Source organism: Cervus canadensis, chromosome 11, assembly GCF_019320065.1.
Source record: "Cervus canadensis isolate Bull #8, Minnesota chromosome 11, ASM1932006v1, whole genome shotgun sequence".
Taxonomy (NCBI): Eukaryota; Metazoa; Chordata; class Mammalia; order Artiodactyla; family Cervidae; genus Cervus; species Cervus canadensis.
In genome coordinates, this window is record NC_057396.1 from 73,375,550 (window position 1) to 73,394,612 (window position 19,063).

The following is a 19,063-nucleotide window of genomic DNA, read 5'->3' on the forward strand; positions in this document are numbered from 1 at the left end:
AGGAATCAGCGAACTAAAATGGACTGGAATGGGTGAATTTAACTCAGATGACCATTATATCTACTACTGTGGGCAGGAATCCCTTAGAAGAAATGGAGTAGCCATCATTGTCAACAAAAGAGTCCTAAATGCAGTACTTGGATGTAATCTCAAAAACGACAGAATGATCTCTGTTCATTTCCAAGGCAAACAATTTATTATCATGGTAATCCAAGCCTATGCCCCAACCAGTAATGCTGAAGAAGCTGAGGTTGAACGGTTCTATGAAGACCTACAAGACCTTTTAGAACTAACACCCAAAAAAGATGTCCTTTTCATTATAGGGGGACTGGAATGCAAAAGTAGGAAGTCAAGAAACACCTAGAGTAACAGGTAAATTTGGCCTTGGAGTATGGAATGAAGCAGGGCAAAGGCTAATAGAGTTTTGCCAAGAGAATGTACTGGTCATAGCAAACCCCCTCTTCCAGCAACACAAGAGAAGACTCTACCCATGGACATCACCAGATGGTCAACGCCGAAATCAGATTGATTATATTCTTTTCAGCCAAAGATGGAGAAGCTCTATACAGTCAGCCAAAACAAGACCGGGAGCTGACTGTGGCTCAGATCATGAACTCCTTATTGCCATATTCAGACTTAAACTGAAGAGAGTAGGGTTAACCACTAGACCATTCAGGTATGACCTAAATCAAATCCCTTATGACTATACAGTAGAAGTGAGAAATAGATTTAAGGGACCAGATCTGACAGACAGAGTGCCTGATGAACTATGGACAGAGGTTCATGACATTGTATAGGAGACAGGGAGCAAGACCATCCCCATGGAAAAGAAATGCAAAAAGGCACAATGGTTGTCTGAGGAGGCCTTACAAATAGCTGTAAAGAGAAGAGAAGAGAAAAACAAAGGAGAAAAGGAAAGATATTCCCATTTGAATGCAGAGTTCCAAAGAATAGCAAGGAGAGATAAGAAAGCCTTCCTCAGCGATCAATGCAAAGAAATAAAGGAAAACAACAGAATGGGAAAGACTAGAGGCCTCTTCAAGAAAATTAGAGATAACAAGGGAACATTTCATGCAAAAATGGGCTCTATAAAAGACAGAAATGGTCTGAACCTAACAGAAGCAGAAGATATTAAGAAGAGGTGGTAAGAATACACAGAAGAACTGTGCAAAAAAGATCTTCATGACCCAGATAATCACAATGGTGTGATCACTCACCTAGAGCCAGACATCTTGGAATGTGAAGTCAAGTGGGCCTTAGAAAGCATCACTACGAACAAAGCTAGTGGATATGATGGAATTCCAGTTGAGCTATTTCAAATCCTGAAAGATGATGCTGTGAAAGTGCTGCATTCAATATGCCAGCAAATTTGGAAAACTCAGCAGTGGCCACAAAACTAGAAAAAAAGGTCCATTTTCATTCCAATCCCAAAGAAAGGCAATCCCCAAGAATGCTCAAACTACTGCACAATTGCACTCATCTCACACACTAGTAAAGTAATGCTCAAAATTCTCCTAGCCAGGCTTCAACAATACGTGAACAGAGAACTTCCAGATGTTCAAGCTGGTTTTAGAAAAGGCAGAGGAACCATAGATCAAATTGACAATATCCTCTGAATCATCGAAGAAGCAACAGAGTTCCAGAAAAACATCCATTTCTGCTTTATTGACTATGCCAAAGCCTTCGACTATGTGGATCACAATAAACTGTGGAAAATTCTGAAGGAGATGGGAATACCAGACCACCTGACCTGCCTCTTGAGAAACCTGTATGCAGGTCAGGAAGCAACAGTTAGAACTGGATATGGAACAACAGACTGGTTCCAAATAGGAAAAGGAGTACATCAAGGCTGTATATTGTCACCCTGCTTATTTAACTTACATGCAGAGTACATCATGAGAAACGCTGGGCTGGAAGAAGCACAAGCTGGAATCAAGATTGCCAGGAGAAATATCAATAACCTCAGATATGCAGATGACACCACCCTTATGGCAGAGAGTGAAGAGGAACTAAAAAGCCTCTTGATGAAAGTGAAAGAGGAGAGTGAAAAAGCTCAACATTCAGAAAACTTAGATCATGGCATCTGGTCCCATCACCTCATGGGAAATAGATGGGGAGACAGTGGAAACAGTGTCAGACTTTATTTTTTTTGGGTTCCAAAATCACTGCAGATGGTGATCGCAGCCATGAAATTAAAAGACGCTTACTCCTTGGAAGGAAAGTTATGACCAACCTAGACAGTATATTAAAAAGCAGAGACATTACTTTGCCAACAGAGGTCTGTCTGGTCAATGCTATCGTTTTTCCAGTGGTCATGTATGGATGTGAGAGTTGGACTGTGAAGAAAGCTGAGCACTGAAAAATTGATGCTTTTGAACTGTGGTGTTGGAAAAGACTCTTGAGAATCCCTTGGACTGCAAGGGGATCCAAACAGTCCGTCCTGAAGGAGATAAGTCCTGGGTGTTCATTGGAAGGACTGATGCTGAAGCTGAAACTCAATACTTTGGCAACCTCATGAAAAGCCTTGACTCACTGGAAAAGACCCTGTTGCTTGGAGGGATTGGGGGCAGGTGGAGAAGGGGGCGACAGAGGATGAGATGGCTGTATGGCATCCCTGACTCGATGGGCATGAGTTTGAGTAAACTTCAGAAGTTTGTGATGGACACGGAGGCCTGGTGTGCTGCAATTCATGGGGTCGCAAAGAGTTGGACATGACTGAGCAACTGAACTGAACTGAACTGAACAAATCACCATTGAATTTGAGGATATGTGCCATGTTACTTGTGGAAGAACTGATTCTTTTGAACTGTGGTATTGGAGAAGACTCTTGAGGGTACCTTGGACTGCAAGGAGACACAGCCAGTCCTTCATAAAGGAAATCAGTCCTGAGTAGTCATTGGAAGACCTGATGCTGAAGATGAAACTCCAATACTTTGGCCACCTGATGCAAAGAACAGACTAATTTTAAAAGACCCGATGCTGGAAAAGATTGAAGCCAGGTGGAGAAGAGGACAACAGAGGATGAAATGGTTGGATGACATCACCAACTTGATGGATGTGAGTTTGAGTAAGCTCCGGGAGTTGTTGATGGACAGGGAAGCCTGGCGTGCTGCAGTCCATGAGGTCGCAAAAAGTCAGACACAACTGAGCAACTAAACTGAAATGAACTGACATGTTACTTGGTTTCTTGAATATATCTTTGGTGAGAACCTGTTCATGATTTGCTTTTTTTCATTCACTTCCATGAATTACTTGGGTAATATTCTAACATTCTATAATGAACTAGACTTAAATCACATTAATATTTCCAGCTCTGCCACTTAATACCTGTAACCTGTGGCAAGTCATTTAATAGATGGTTGTTTCAGGTTTTCCCAAGTACAAATCTGAGACAATAACATCACCTGTCTCAGTTGTTCCAATGATCATTGACATAATATCTATAAATATCTGGGGAAAATATCTGTAAAATATATGTTGATGATTCTTTGGCATATAAGCAGCACTATACAGGGATTGTCTATTAATATACCTTCTGATGTTTTTGCAAACTATACTATGTTTGGTCTTTCACTAGTATCGTTTGTTATTCTAACACCCACACTAAGCTTAATAAACTCTGAAGACATGCAATGTTTGTTCTGCTTTAAAAATGCAAAATAAAGACCGTTTAGTTATCATCTCTTCCTCTGTCTTTATAATTTGTTATTATTTTCAGTAAACAATTCTTTCTTTGAGCTAGCCACATTTATACTGTTGTTCCATATGGTCTGTATTTATGTATATTTAGTCACAAGTTTGGAGAAGGAAATGGCAGCCCACTCCAGTGCTCTTGCCAGGAGAATCCTGTGGACAGAAGGCCTGGGTGGGCTGCCGTCTACAGGGTCTCACGGAGTCGGACACGACTGAAGGGACTTAGCAGCACCAGCAGCAGTCACAAGCAGTCACAAGTTTGTTCTCATTCATGGATTTTGTTTTCCTTGTGCTAAATGTTAATCTCTCAGTCATATCTGACTCTTTGTGACCCTATGGACTGTAGCTCACCAGGATCTTCTGTCCATGGAATTCTCCAGCAAGGATATGGGAGTGGGTTACCATTTCCTTCTCCAGGGGATCTTCCCAACCCAGGGATTGAACCTGGGTCTCTTGCATTGTAAGCAGATTCTTTGCCTTCTGAGTCACCAGGAAAACCCTTGTTTACCCTGTACTCAGTTGTAGTTAAGAAGTTTCTTCACAAGTTCTAGTTGTCCATTTTAATCTTTATAGTCCCATGGCTTTAATGTTAACCTTTATTTCTTTCAAATATTAAATGTATTTTTTAATAACTTGTATAATGTAAATTCAATATCTGAAGTTGAGTAACCTTCTTTTTTTTTTTCCTTTTTCTATTTTTCTGGAAATTCGCATGAACAAGGACTTTATCTATGGAAGTTCCTTCATATTTGAATGGTTGATAATTCTTTTCTCTGTCTGATATTTATGTTTTTTCAGTCCCACAAAGCTTATTCTAAACTAGGAACACCTTAAATTCATTTCAAATGAATTTGACAGTTCATGAAGGCATTTTAAATCTAAACCCAAAATGAAAAATGAATTGACATTTTTTTTTTGGGGGGGGTTTCCATAATAGATTATCTTTAGTTTGTCCATTAGTCAAAGCCTAAGTAAGTTACTTTGATTTTGTTGTTGCTGTTGTTATTGTTGACTCTATATCTCTGTAGAGGTTATAGTCCTACAGCAATCTTAATTTCCTCAATTTAATGTCTATTCTAGCTTCTTGCTTTGTGTGAACCTTATAACTGGCCTCTTATATTCCATCAGATGATTATATTTAAAGTCTAGGTTACCTTAAGGCAACCCGTTGGCCTCAACATGTATAAAACACAAGTCTACATTCTTGGAAGTGGTAGTGCTCGATTTGACTAACTCTCATCACTATGAGATTTGAATTGCAGTATCTTTGCCTCTAAACAGGAAAAATAATTTCATTTCCATGGGGTTTCCATTGAAAATAAGTATTTTCTACTCTTAATATTCTGTGAAACAAAGTGAGATAAGGTAAAGGACTGTGTGGTTTGCTTCCCTCATAGCTCAGTAGGTAAAGAATCTGCCTGCAATGCAGGAGACCTGGGTTCAATTCCTGGGTTCGATTCCTGGGTCAGGAAGATCCCCTGGAGAAGGAAATGGCAATCCACTCCAGTATTCTTGCCTGGAAAATCCCATGGACAGAAGAGCCTGGTGGGCTACAGTCCATGGGGTCACAAGAGTTGGACATGACTTAGCGACTAAACCACCACCACCACCATTCAAATGTGAAGTATTATTATTATTGTTATATATAATAAATTATGCTATTATATTATATTATTATAGATATGATTTTTGCAACATGGGTTGATCTAATAGTTTTAGACATGTGTATTATCAAGAAAACTGAATGCCAAAGAATTGATGCTTTTGAACTGTGGTGTTGGGGAAGACTCCTGAGAGTCCCTTGGACTGCAAGAAGATCCAACCAGTCCATCCTAAAGGAGATCCGTCCTGAAAAGTCATTGGAAGGACATGCAGAAACTGAAACTCCAATACTTTGGCCACCTGATGCAAAGAGCTGATTCATCTGAAAAAACCCTGATGCTGGGAAAGATTGAATGCGGGAGGAGAAGAGGGCAACAGAGGATGAGATGATTGGATGGCGTCACCGACTTGATACACATGAGTCTGAGCAATCTCTGGGAGTTGATGATGGACAGGGAAGCCTGGCGTGCTGCAGACCATGGGGTCGCAAAAAGTCAGACACGACTGAGTGACTAAACTGGACTGACTATCAAGTCACATTTTATCTCTGTGTGTGTGTGAGTTAATTCCTCAGCCGTGTCCCACTTCTTTGCGATCACATGGACTGTAGCTCACCAGGGTCCTCTGTCCATGAAATTCTCCAGGCAAAAATACTGGAGTGGATTGGCATTTCCTTATCGGGGGTTTCTGTAGGAGAAATTAGAATTTGATGCCTCAAGTCCAAGGGAGCTATGCATATCTACGTATATTTCTTTACATAGACTTTTAGGTAACACTCGCCCAATTAATCTTGTTCCCCCCTCCCCCCAAAAGTCCCAAGGCAGAGATGGGGGGGAGCCAGATATAGATCATGGGAGAAAAGTGTGATTTTCTGAAGACCATGTCTCTTGTGTGTTTCAGGCTAAAGGGAGTGCTGATGGGAGCAGGGTATAGTGCTGAGCTGATGGATAAGTGTAAAGGATTGAGACATACTATTGACTGAATGAGTTCATGAAGGTTCAGAAAAGGTCACAGCAAGATAAACTGCAATGGCTTATTGATTATTTTGAATTAAATTTACTTGAGAAACACCTATTGAAAAATAATTAAAAACACATTCTAGCCCTCCACTTTTCCTCAAAGGTGGAAAATGAATCTCACCTGTGAGGGTAACTTCTGAATACCAAGAAGATAGAAATCATCCTTATCACCAGAGTTAGAGAATTCAAGTTAAAAAAACTGTAAACCAGCTGTGACTTTCATTAGATCACAACCCCAAGCAGGAGTCCCTTTGTTTTGTAAAATATTCACAAATAATTGTCTTTGTCTGGAACTGATAAATAAACAATTTGCTTTTGTCACTTTGGGTGAGATCTCTGCACATATGAGTTTTTTTTTTTCTCTCTCCTCTTTATGTATCTGTGTAAACTTAATCATAGTCAAAAGAACTCAGGCAAGGTTAGGAGGGCATTTTCCCCTTTTTGAAAGTTCAAGTGTTCATTTCCAGTGGTAAGGAAGGCATGCTTATTTAGTAAAGTTGAGCAGAAATAAATTTTGAAAGTTATCACCTACATTTTATAGTAAATCACCATTAAGAGACAGTCTAAAACAATGACCAATTCCTTCCCAAAAGAAAATACTATTCTAGGATTAATATTTTTATTCTCCAAGATATAAACTAACTTTTTCACTGACATTGATTCCTCAATGTATGAGTTCTTACTTTTGGGTCTGGGCAAGCAAAGGTTTCTTGGAGAATTCAAGATTCTTGTCTATTGACATGGATACTCAAATATATTTTAGCAAGATTTTCTCCATGGAAATTTCCCCCATCTCTTCAAGAAGTGGATATATATTTGGACAAATTACTGAACTAAGCAGTAGGAAGAAGTCATTGTCTATAGAAAATAAAAAGTCTTAAGAACATTAGCACTGAATTCATTTATTAATAGAAAGCAGTTTCCTGCTGAGCAGTTCTTTCATCAAAGCTTCTTTCACATCCTTGTTCCTCAGACTGTGGATCACGGGGTTCATCATGGGGATCACGGTGGTGTAACACACAGCCACCATTCTCCCCTGCTGCACGGACTCCTCTGAAGGGGGTCTAAGATGCATGAAGAAAAGAGTTGTGTAGAAGATGGAGACAGCTGTCAGATGGGAGCCACAGGTAGAGAAAGCTTTGCGCCTGCCTTCTGTGGAACGAATCCTCAACGTGGCAGGAAAAATGTAGATGTAAGAAATGAGGATGATGAGGAGAGAACAAGTGAAGTTAAAACCAGCCACAACAAACATGGACAATTCTTTGTTATAGGTGTTGGAACAAGCCAGCTTAATCAGCGGTGGGTCAGCATAGTAGAAGTGATTAATTTCATTGCGACCACAGAAGGCTAGGTTGTAGGTCCACATGGTCTCCATCAGCCCAGTGAGCGCTCCATATACATAAGGCACCGTGATGAGGGATGTGCACACACTCTTAGACATTTTGCTGCCATAAAGCAGGGGATTGCAAATGGCCATGTTCCGATCAAAGGCCATGACAGCCAGGGTGTAGATCTCTACATGGACCAAGGCAATAAAAAAGTAACACTGAACCGTACAAGCTGTATAAGAAATGGTTTTCCTCTCTGATAAGAAAATTCCCAACATCTTTGGAGTCACATTGGAAGAGAAACACAGATCTACAAAGGATAAATGGCTCAGGAAAAAGTACATGGGGGTGTGGAGGCGGGCATTGACCCTGATGAGGACAATCATGCCAAGATTTCCTGCCACTGTGACCATATAAATGGTGAAAAACAGAGCAAAGAAGAAAATCTGCAATTCCTGGGTACTAGTTAGTCCAAGGAGAATGAACTCAGTCTCTGGGGTGAAGTTTCTTCTCATAATTTCATCCATGAGATATTGACCTTTACATTTATATTGGATTACAATAAAGTGGAAAAATTAATATTACTATGTCACTAATGACTTTCTCACCAATTTATTTTCCTTCTCTTTTTTATTACACCATTTCAACTCTTGCTCATTCTCACTAAACACAATCTCAGTCTGGCACTGAAATCTTGTGGTATTCAAAGAATCTCTTCCATTTTTGACATGGCCCTCCATTATGTTTTATTTCCCTATTTTTCACTTCCCTACTAATTGTGCTTCTCTCACTTGTTTCTTTATCCACTTTCTCCTTCTCTTTTTCTGCCCTAGTCTTTCTGCTTGAAAAATATGTTTTATGTGCATAACCATCTTCAAATATCACAGTCAAGTTTGTTTATCTTTATATCTAATTATATAAACAGGTGAGAAAGAGTTTAAAAAGAGAAAAGAGTATGGTATCAAAGGACAATATTTTCCCAAAAGACCTAATTCTTTTTGGATAATTTTCACATAATCAATTGCTTACTGGAGAATACAAAATAATTGAGTTGGGCAAGTTTTATGCTTTCCAACTTTTTCAGACTCGATAGAATGAGAACTTTCTAGGTGAATAGCTGGAATTTTCCTTCACTTTGTTAAAAAATACATACGTAATTATATTCTGACAGTTGGCCAGCTTTTAAATTCTCCAGCCATTAGCATCCCATTAGGATATTTTATAGAGAGTTTCCCACTGCTTGGAGTTGGCAGTGATGAAAATTCTCTCTTCCTGGTCTCAGTTCTGGTTTCACTGTGAAATCTGAGGGCCAAGATTCTTGGTTCAAAGAAGAATATGCAGAAATCAAATGCTGGCCCGCAGATATCTTACATGAGTCAGTTACTGACTTAAGGTGGTCACTTGAATGAAAACTATTTTTGCATTAAATTGATTGCAGTGTGACTTAAAGGTCAGACTGAACCTGCAAAGGAAGACTGACTCTATGAAGTCTGAGCTGACTGATCTCCAGACTCCTTGGGTTTTTCCTTTATGCCTGGTATTCTGGCTACATATTAATCTGCAAGGCCATGTGTTTCCAAAACAGTTTATTTTTTGCTTGAGGAAGCTAGAGCTGACTTCTGTTTTGGCAAGAAATAGAAGAAAAAAAAAAAAAAACAAAACAAACTCATACTAACAATAACTAAAATATTAGTGTGTGCTTCTCTATGTAGACTTCATCTATATACACTAAAAGTCTGCACTTTTCTGGTCATTGGCATTTATTGTTTTTCCATCTAGTTATTTATAAATCATAAGTCTAATGTTGATATCATACATGATTGAACAAATAAGTAGGCTTTTGATGGTTATAAATACACATAGAATAAAGAAATCTATCTACCAATGGGGGAAGAACTGTCTTCAGAAAGAATATCAATGGCTCTTCTGAGCAATGAAAAGGCAGAATTTATATCATTTGTAGGTTGACACTGTTTTCCTAAGAGATTGCACAAACAAGTGAGGGTGAAATAATTACTTTTTAAGATAATTATTCTCAATACATGAGTTCTCTGGAGAAATAACAACCGGGCCCAATGCAGATTTACCATGGGACCCAACCTTCAGTCTCAGTATTTTTCTTCTTACATCGGGAAATCCACAATATGGTATTGATGTCTGCCGTGGATGCTCATACTACATTATATTTGCCATACTATTAGCTTAATGCAATTTCTTCCACACCATTATCATAACTCTGTGTCATAATGTGTTACCACCTTACTCAGTCTTATGGGTTGAATTGTGTTCCTTTATAATCCACATATCAAAATCTCTACTGTCAGTACTTCAGAATACGTCTGAGTTTGGAGATAGCGCCTTTAAAGAAGAAACTAAAGTGTCATGAGTTCATATGAGTGGGTCCCAACCCAAGATGACTGCTGTCTTTATTACTTTTTGAAAAAAAAAAAAAAATGGAGATTAGTACATAGAAACTCACAGAGGATACAGCAGACACAGGGGAACGACAGGCATTGGCAAGAGGCAAGAAGCCAGACAGAGGCTTCAGAATGAAACCAACCCTACTGACACTTTGATCTTGAATCTATAGCCTCCAAACTAGGAGAAAATCCATCTCTCTGGTTTGAGCCTCCCAGCGTGTGGTATGGCAGTCCTAGCAAATCGATATGCTCTGTGTTCTACAAACAGAATGCTTTGATATTGGAATGAAGCTTTTCTTCTTTGAAGACTAGGATCATTTTTTATATATATTTAATCTTTATAGTGAATTTTAATACACACATGCAAAATGTACACAGCACAAACATGTACAGTCAAATGAATTGTTAAAGTCTAACAGTAAGCAAACTTATAAGACCTGCTTCGAAAGCAAGGAGAAGATGAACACTACTTCAGACCACATCTCACCTCCTTCCTCAAGTTAGCTGCATCGTCACTTTTAATGGGCTTCCCTGGTCGCTCAGATGGTGAAGAACCTGTCTGCAATGTGGGAGACCTGGGTTCAGTCCCTGGGTCAGGAAGATCCCCTGGAGAAGGAACTGACAACCCACTCCAGCATTCTTGCCTGGAGAATCCCATGGGCAGAGAAGCCTGGCAGACCATGGGGTGGCAGAGTCGGACACGACTGAGCGACTACATGATGTGATGATGATGTGATCATTTGTGTCACTGTAGAGCCCTTGTGTCGGTTTCTGAATTTCACATGACTGGAATCAAACAGTATATATTCTTCCATGTATTGTCTTCTAGTGAACTCTAGACACCTTATTATTGTGTGGATTATTGTCTTAGTTTGCTTGGACTGTTATGAGAAAAATACCATAAATAATAGCTTTTTAAATTTTTTTCCCCCTGAGAGATTAGTGGAACTCAGCTTTTGTTCAGTGGTTTGGAAGACAAAGGTGATTCATAGCAATACATCTTAGGATCTTGACAAGAAGGAACTTGTCAACACAACACTAAATCTGTAAATAAATAGGGAGCTAAAGTGACAGCAAAGATAAACAGGGGATAAATGACCTACTGGGCTTCCCTGGTGGCTCAGCAGTAAAAACTTTACCTGCAATGCCGGAGCTGAAGGAGACTCAGGTTCAACCCCTGGGTTGGGAAGATATCACAGAGGAAGGCACAGTAACCACTTCAGTATTCTTGCCTGGAGAATTCATGGACAGACGACCCTGGCTGGCTATAGTCCACAGGGTAGCAAAGAGTCGGACACAATTGCAGAGACTTAGCACACATGCAAATTACCAATTCATATAATATATTTTTTGTAAAGTGTATCCCCAGATGAAAGCAAAGAACTACACATCTTAGTGAGGAATAAAAGTAGTCTGGGGTGGGAGAAGGTGAGGGTGGGATGTTTCAAGAGAACAGCATCGAAACATGTATATTATCTATGGTGAAACAGATCACCAGCCCAGGTGGGATGCATGAGACAAGTGCTCGGGGCTGGTGCACTGGGAAGACCCAGAGGGATCGGGTAGAGAGGGAGGTGGGAGGGGGGATCGGGATGGGGAATACATGTAAATCCATGGCTGATTCATGTCAATGTACGACAAAAACCACTACAATATTGTAAAGTAATTAGCCTCCAACTAATAAAAATAAATGAAAAAAAAAAAAAGTACTCTGGGAAGGGGACTATCATTTGCCAGATTAACATTGGTGGCTACTCCTGTAGTCACTCTCTACCTTGGCTAAAAGAATTCATTGTTATTCACAGAATTCTTATCTCAGAAACATAACAAACAATGGCAGTCTTAAACCCTTCTTGTCACTATTCAAGTTTGAAAGTATTTAAGGTTCCGATCTATAACAGATTTCAGTTCAGTTCAGTTCAGGCGCTCAGTTGTGTCCGACTCTTTGCGACCCCATGGACTGCAGCACGCTAGGCCTCCCTGTACATCACCAACTCCCAGAGTTTCCTCAAACCCATGTTGTTTGAGTTGGTGGTTCTATCCAACCATCTCATCCTCTGTCATCCCCTTCTCCTCCTGCCCTCAATCTTTCCCAGTATCAGGGTCTTTTCAAATGAGTCAGCTCTTCACATGAGGTGGCCCAAGTATTGGAGTTTCAGCTTCAACATCAGTCTTTCCAATGAACACCCAAGACTGATATCCTTTAAGATGGACTGGTTGGATCTCCTTGCAGTCCAAGGGACTCTCAAGAGTCTTCTCCAACACCACAGTTCAAAAGCATCAATTTTGTGCTCAGCTTTCTTTATAGTCCAACTCTCACACCCATATATGACCACTGGAAAAACCATAGCCTTGACTAGATGGACCTCTGTTGGCAAAGTAATGTCTCTGCTTTTAATGCACTGTCTAGGTTGGTCATAACTTTCCTTCCAAGGAGCAACAAATTTAATCCTACATATATTAGCAACACATTCTCATCCCACCTCATGTGATCCTGTGTACTATTTCTTAGTTTTCTATCCATTATCAATGTCCCAGGCATGATCAAGCTATTCTCCTTCCATCAATTGCTTGTTATTGCCTCTTTCTTTAGAAAATGCCTTTGCAACCATCCACTAGCTTTTTGAAATTCTACTCAGTTTCCAAAGTCTAGCTCTTTCCTAAAATTCTTAGAATTAATTTTTCTATCTCTTCATAAAACAATTTTTTTTTTTAAATTCATTAACTGTTTCCTTTATCCTAGAAATTCTTATGGCAAATAAATATGAAGTTTTTCATAAATAAACATGGAGGTGGGTGTATATTTAATTATTTTTAAAACCTACAGTTTCTACCTTTGGACAAACCTTAATAATTTTGTGTTGAGTAAGTTAACACATGATCGTGAATATATTTTTATCAGATATTTTATCAGATAATTTCTAAAAATATCTGTGGGAGAAGGCGAGGGTGGGATGTTCTGAGAGAATAGCATTGAAACAAGTATACTATCAAGGGTGAAACAGATCGCCAGCCCAGGTTGGATGCATGAGACAAATGCTCAGGGCTGGTGCACTGGGATGACCCAGAGGGATGGGATGGGGAGGGAGGTGGGAGGGGGGAGTGGAATGGGGAACACATGTAAATCCATGGCTGATTCATGTCAATGTATGGCAAAAACCACTACAATATTGTAAAGTAATTAGCCTCCAAATAATAAAAATAAATGAAAAAAAAAAAAATCTCTATCAGTTGAGCTGTGAAATAAGAGTAAACTTTCCCTCAAAATAGTCCTGCCTAGGTAAACAAGCTTCCATTAAGGTACTCAAATAGAGGAATTTTTCTAGGAAAAATCTAGATTTGCAATAGATTACTCAACCCAAGATCATCAAAAGAAACAATAATTTTGACTATGATGCAATTTCCAAATCAATGACTACTTTTACATGCATTCTGATTTTTGAAACTCAATAATGAGTATCATATTTCTTTAATACTCAGGAAAATTTATTCAACAATTAAATTTCCATTGAACATCTACTTGTAGAATGTGAGATAGAGGAGTCTTAAAGTAAGGAATCAAGGCTTCAGAGCAAAGATTTTAAATAAATCACTGATATAAATAGTACTCTTGACTCTGGACTGAATATTCTTAAACATTTTATAATATTTTATTGTATTATTCAAGTAAAACAAACTAAAATCACGTTAACAATATCCCATAGTAAAAAGATAATTAAATATGAGCCATTCAGATTTTTCAGGTAGTGATTCTTCATGCTTATGAATAAAGAAAAATATGCAGTAATTAAACTTTGGTATTCTTTATATTCTTTGTATTTATTTGGCAGTTCAAATGAAGAATCACAAACATATAGGAGAGACAATAGTTCAATTTTACTATTCATTCTTCCCAGGAAGTACCATATTCATAAGAGCATTAAAAAGCAGGGATATTTTTCTGATTTTCAAATATTAAAAAGATGGAAAATTCATTTGAAAAAATGCAATTTTTTGAGATTACCATATATTTTTATCCATATTTTGGAGTTCCAATATCATCTATGATAAATAACAATTTCACTTCATCTTAGTAGTTACAAAGTGGCAAGACACCATAATGTTGCTCCATGTCACCAGCTCTGCAGAAAACAACTGTAATGCCGTATACAAATCTATGCAAAATCACATATATAGGCAAAGGTAGCCACGTAAGTATGCATTTTGGACTTAACTAATGACAAATACGTGAAACTACATGAAAAGTAGGTAATCATATGGATGTAATGGTCACAGAGAGCAGCAAGAACAAAACCTTGAGTTACCAGGGGTGTAATCACATTATACTCTTCAAATAAGTTGGACAAGGAAATGACCTTTTTAAACAAAATGTTAACCAGAAAGTGCGAGATTGGCAGATTGGCAAAGTGACAGGCTGTTGAGGGTGTTAATCTCAAAGTGAGGTCTAAGTTTTCAACAAGAAAGAGAATACAGGAGCAAAGTTGCAAAATTGAACAACTGATCAATTTCAGGAGGTTAAAATCCTTCTTTCTTGTCTGATTTATTCTGAACATTTCCAGATGAAATTTTCTAAGAAAATAAAAACAGATTTATTACACATGAATAAATTATACACACTTATGATACCATCAATATGTTAACATGATGTCTAATTCTTTTCACATCATAAGATTTTAATTGTAGTTCCCACTTTGTAAGAGTTCTCTATACTTCTATCTATATTCTACCTATCACATACCTATGTTTTAGGAAACCCTGACTATGTACCAGGCTAGGTAATGGAGAAACAATTGCTTTCAAACATTACATCTGACCTTATGGCACTTACTTAAAAAGGATTTCTAGGTGGCTCAGATAGTAAGAAGTCTGCCTGCAATTCAGGAGACCCAGGTTTGATCCCTGGGTTGGGAAGATCCCTTGGAGAAGGAAATGGCAACCCACTCTATTATTCTTGCCTGGAATATCCCATGAACAGAGGAGCCTGGCAGCTTACAGTCCATGGGGTTGCAAAGAGTCGGACGCAACTGAAGGAGTTCACTTTTCACTTTTTTAAAAACAGTTTATAGTGTCACAGGAAACATAAGTTTTATTTAAATAACTAAAATTGTAAGGGTATTCTATCTAAACAGTAATAAATGCAATAATGGAAAAATAAAGAAAGCTATTAGAAGAAAGGGTTTCAAACAAGTGAGCAATTTTCTATTTAATAATAAAAAATGAGTTAATTTTATGGAGGGAGTGCAAATTATGTAACAAACCCTGTACTAAATATTTTAGGTATTACTCCATTTCCTCTACACAGCTTCCCTCTGACAAAGCACTGTATTAATCTCACAGATGGGAAAACTGGGGCAGGGAGAGTTTGAGGAACCCACTCAGTGAATCTGATTCCAGAGTTCATGCTTTTAATTGTTAATTTAGTTGACAAATGATGGAGTCAGGATCTGATTATCAATCTTACTTTATTAAATATGTTGAATTTGTTAAAGATAATAAAATAGAATGTCTTCTCATAGTGGACTATATGATTCAGCGTCCAGCAACTGTTAAATACCTGATCAATAACATTATTGGAAGACCGAAAATGATAGCTTTATTCATTGCATGGTTTTTGTCTTCAACAAACTATAGTGAAAAAAGGATGGTTTAGTTGATTAAAAAAAAAAAAGCAATAAACTTGGAAGTCAAACATATTTGAAATAGTCTTCTAAGTTACGCGATTTTATGTGAGTAATCTGTCGTCTCTGTACGCTCATCTTTAAAACAGGGACTATAATACTGAAATAATATATTGGTGATAACATTAAGTGAAACAACAGATATTAAGTTGGCCAGAAAGATTCGTTCAGGTTTTCTGCCACATCTGATGGAAGAACTCGAACGAACATTTTGGCCAAGCCAATATTGAAACAGTGCCTGATCTTTGAAAAGTATGATTATTTCTTTCTCTCTCCTCCATGTGTACATGTGTGAGTGTGAAAGTCTAAATATTCTTCAGATATCCACTACTCCAAAGAAAATATGTATGAATAAAAATATTCGACTTATAGCATTATTGTTCCCTGGAATATTCAACTATTTGTTTAAATGCACCAGGACTGGTTTTCACTAAAGAAAACTATCAGTTACAGCTACTGATCTTTCTGATAGGTGGGAAGGAAAATATAGCTATGTTACCATAGTTATTGCTCCTTAGGAAAGTGAATCAGATATGCAGATAATACCACTCTAGTGGCAGAAAGTGAAGAGGAACTAAAGAGCCTCTTGATGAGGGTGAAAGAGAAGAGTGAAAAAGCTGGCTTGATCTGAGAGAATAGCATTTAAACATGTATATTACCATATGTGAAATAGATCGCCAGTCCAGGTCCGATGCATGAGACAGGGTGCTCAGGGCTGGTGCACTGGGATGACCCAGAGGGATGGGCTGGGGAGGGAGGTGCGAGGGGGGTTCAGGATGGGAAACACATGTACACCCATGGAGGATTCATGTCAATGTATGGCAAAAGCCACCACAATATTGTGAAGTACTTAGCCTCCAATTAAAATTAAAAAAAAATAAAAGCTGGCTTGAATCTCAACATTCAGAGAACTAAAATCACAGCATACAGTCCTCTCTCTTATGGCAAATAGAATCTGAAAATAAGTGACAGACTTTATATTTTTGGGATCCAAAATCACTGTAGATGGTGACTGCATCCATGAAATTAAAAGATACTTGCTCCTTGGAAGGAAAGCTATGGCCAATCTAAACAGTATATTAAAAAGCAAAGACATCACTTTTCTGATGAAGGTTCATGTAGTCAAAGCTATGGCTTTCCACTAGTCGTGTATGGATGTGAGAGTTGGATCATAGAGAAGGCTGCATGTCAAAGAATTGATGCTTTTGAATTGTGGTGCTGGAGGAGATTCTTGAGAGCTCCTTGGATAGCAAGGAGATCAAACCAGTGCACCCTAAAGGAAATCAGTCCTGAATATTCATTGGAAGGACTGATGCTGAAGCTGAAGCTCCAAAAATTTGGCCACCTGATGCAAAGAGCAGACTCTTTGGAAAAGACCCTGATGCTGGGAAAAACTGAAGGCAGCAGAAGGGGCCGATAGAGGATGAGATGGTCGGATGGCTTGAGTTTGAGCAAGCTCTGGAAGATGGTAAAGGACAGGGAAGCCTGGCGTGCTGCAGTCCATGGTGTAGCAGAAGGAGAAGAGGGTGGCAGAGGATGAGATGATTAGATAGCACAACAACAATTCATGAAAGTAGTGGGTGAAATCCTCTTATGTCTTAAACTTGTGTGAATAAGGGCATAAATAAGAGCACCATATTGCTAGTGTTATAAACATCAATGGTAATGTGGGTCACCTGAATTTCTGAACAGTACTGTTGGCTTAAAAATGTTTCCTCAGAGTCACTCGGTCCTTTCAAAAACTTTCTTATATATGTAAAAATGGAGACATATATTTTGTTCACTTTCAAAATGGGCATTTTTTAATGCTGCAATCATTACCGAGTCTTTATTTAGTGTCAAGCCTGGCTAGATTGTAAAGGTAGAGACATGGATCCTTCAATCACAACACTTGAAATAATAAAAGGACTAGTTTTACACAACTGAAATTGTTTGCATGCTTAAAAACAATAGATCTCTAGATATTTAAGTAGAATTCTATAAGCTATAAATTGAAATTGAATGTTAAAAGTTAAAAGAATAGTTATTTATTTGCATGCATGTTTGAACAGAATTTATAGGCAATCTAACTTCAAATTAAAGTTATTTCAAAGCAATATCTAGTAATGAAAAGATTTAAATAATTGTACAGGATAGCATGGAACTAATGACTATAAAAACATTACTCTGCAAGAAATATTGAGCAAAAATAAAGTCTAAAGTGAAAAGGATGCTTTGAAATACAATTCAGAAAAAAAGGTGTCAGTTGAGGGGTAATAAAATTTGTGTCATCCTTTTCCTTTGAAAGTAACATCCGACACTGATTTTGTTCAGACCCTGCCCGGTGTGACATAATACTGAACTGGGACTTATGGGTACATTTTGACACGTGTACAAAAGATTAACAAGTTCCTGTTTTGTGCAATTATAAGACTCACTGCAATTTACTTAGAATAAATGGATTATTTCCTCTATAGCATCGTCCTTTCATTTTCTTTGTTTATTATTTCTTTATTATAACACTTAGCAAAATTTTTTTGACTTGTATCTTTATGGTTTCATAAAATTGTGCAACACTAGTGTTTCTTGCAGTTTCACTGGTACACGAAGCAGTTCTTGGCTCATTGTAGATACCCACTAAACATTCATCAACTTTGCCTGGGGTATGGAACTTCAACTAGTATTAATATTTGCATCTTTAACCTTAAAATACTATGGTAAGTCATCATAATTAATTGTCAAATTGGATATATAAGAATTGGTTGTGACAAAGGACAATCGTGGGTAAAGCTTGAACTATGGCATCGACAGAAAATATCTGCCACATCCTGAAAAAGTAGATTAGAGAGGAGAGGAAATAGACTAGATAGGAGAGAAAGTGTGAAAATCGTAGGCGGCTGGAATGACGTTGATAAACTCTAGAGACGGTACAATTCCTCCAGAGGCAAACCATCAATCTTTGTATGAACCATTCTTTGTTTCAGGAGTTAATACATAAAAATAAATTGTTTGGAAATTTTTACTTCCCATTATGGCCTAAGGAGGAAAATGTCTTTTTGAAAATGACTGTCACAGGTGGAGAGAAATAAATGGATGTCAGTCATGGACAAGAGGGTACCATCATGCATTGTCTCCCCAAGTTAACAGCAAGTCTTATCAGCAGTTGTGATCACATTTTCTCAACCATGTGTTCAAAGCACCTGAATGGTAAGTACCACAAAATTATAAACTACTAAAACTTAGCTCACCATAGTCAACATGTGTTATTGGCGTTTTTTTTATACATGGCCATGCCATACATTGATTTGTGGATATAGACAAATATTCTGGAGATATAAAGACTT

General features: G+C 38.1%; 2 protein-coding genes across 2 annotated transcripts in view; both read right to left on the minus strand.

The window, feature by feature from the left end:
- LOC122450481 (fatty acid desaturase 2-like protein FADS2B) overlaps positions 1-19,063 on the minus strand; it is a 914,319-nt gene that overhangs the window by 450,783 nt on the left and 444,473 nt on the right. The window lies entirely within an intron of this gene.
- LOC122449979 (olfactory receptor 5M8-like) lies at positions 7,213-8,157 on the minus strand. The gene has a single exon (XM_043482116.1). The coding sequence runs from the start codon at positions 8,155-8,157 to the stop codon at positions 7,213-7,215; it is 945 nt and encodes a 314-aa protein (XP_043338051.1).

Excerpts from the sequence above, each read along its gene's own strand:
- LOC122449979 (XM_043482116.1), bottom strand. The coding sequence starts at position 8,157 with ATGAGAAGAAACTTCACCCCAGAGACTGAGTTCATTCTCCTTGGACTA.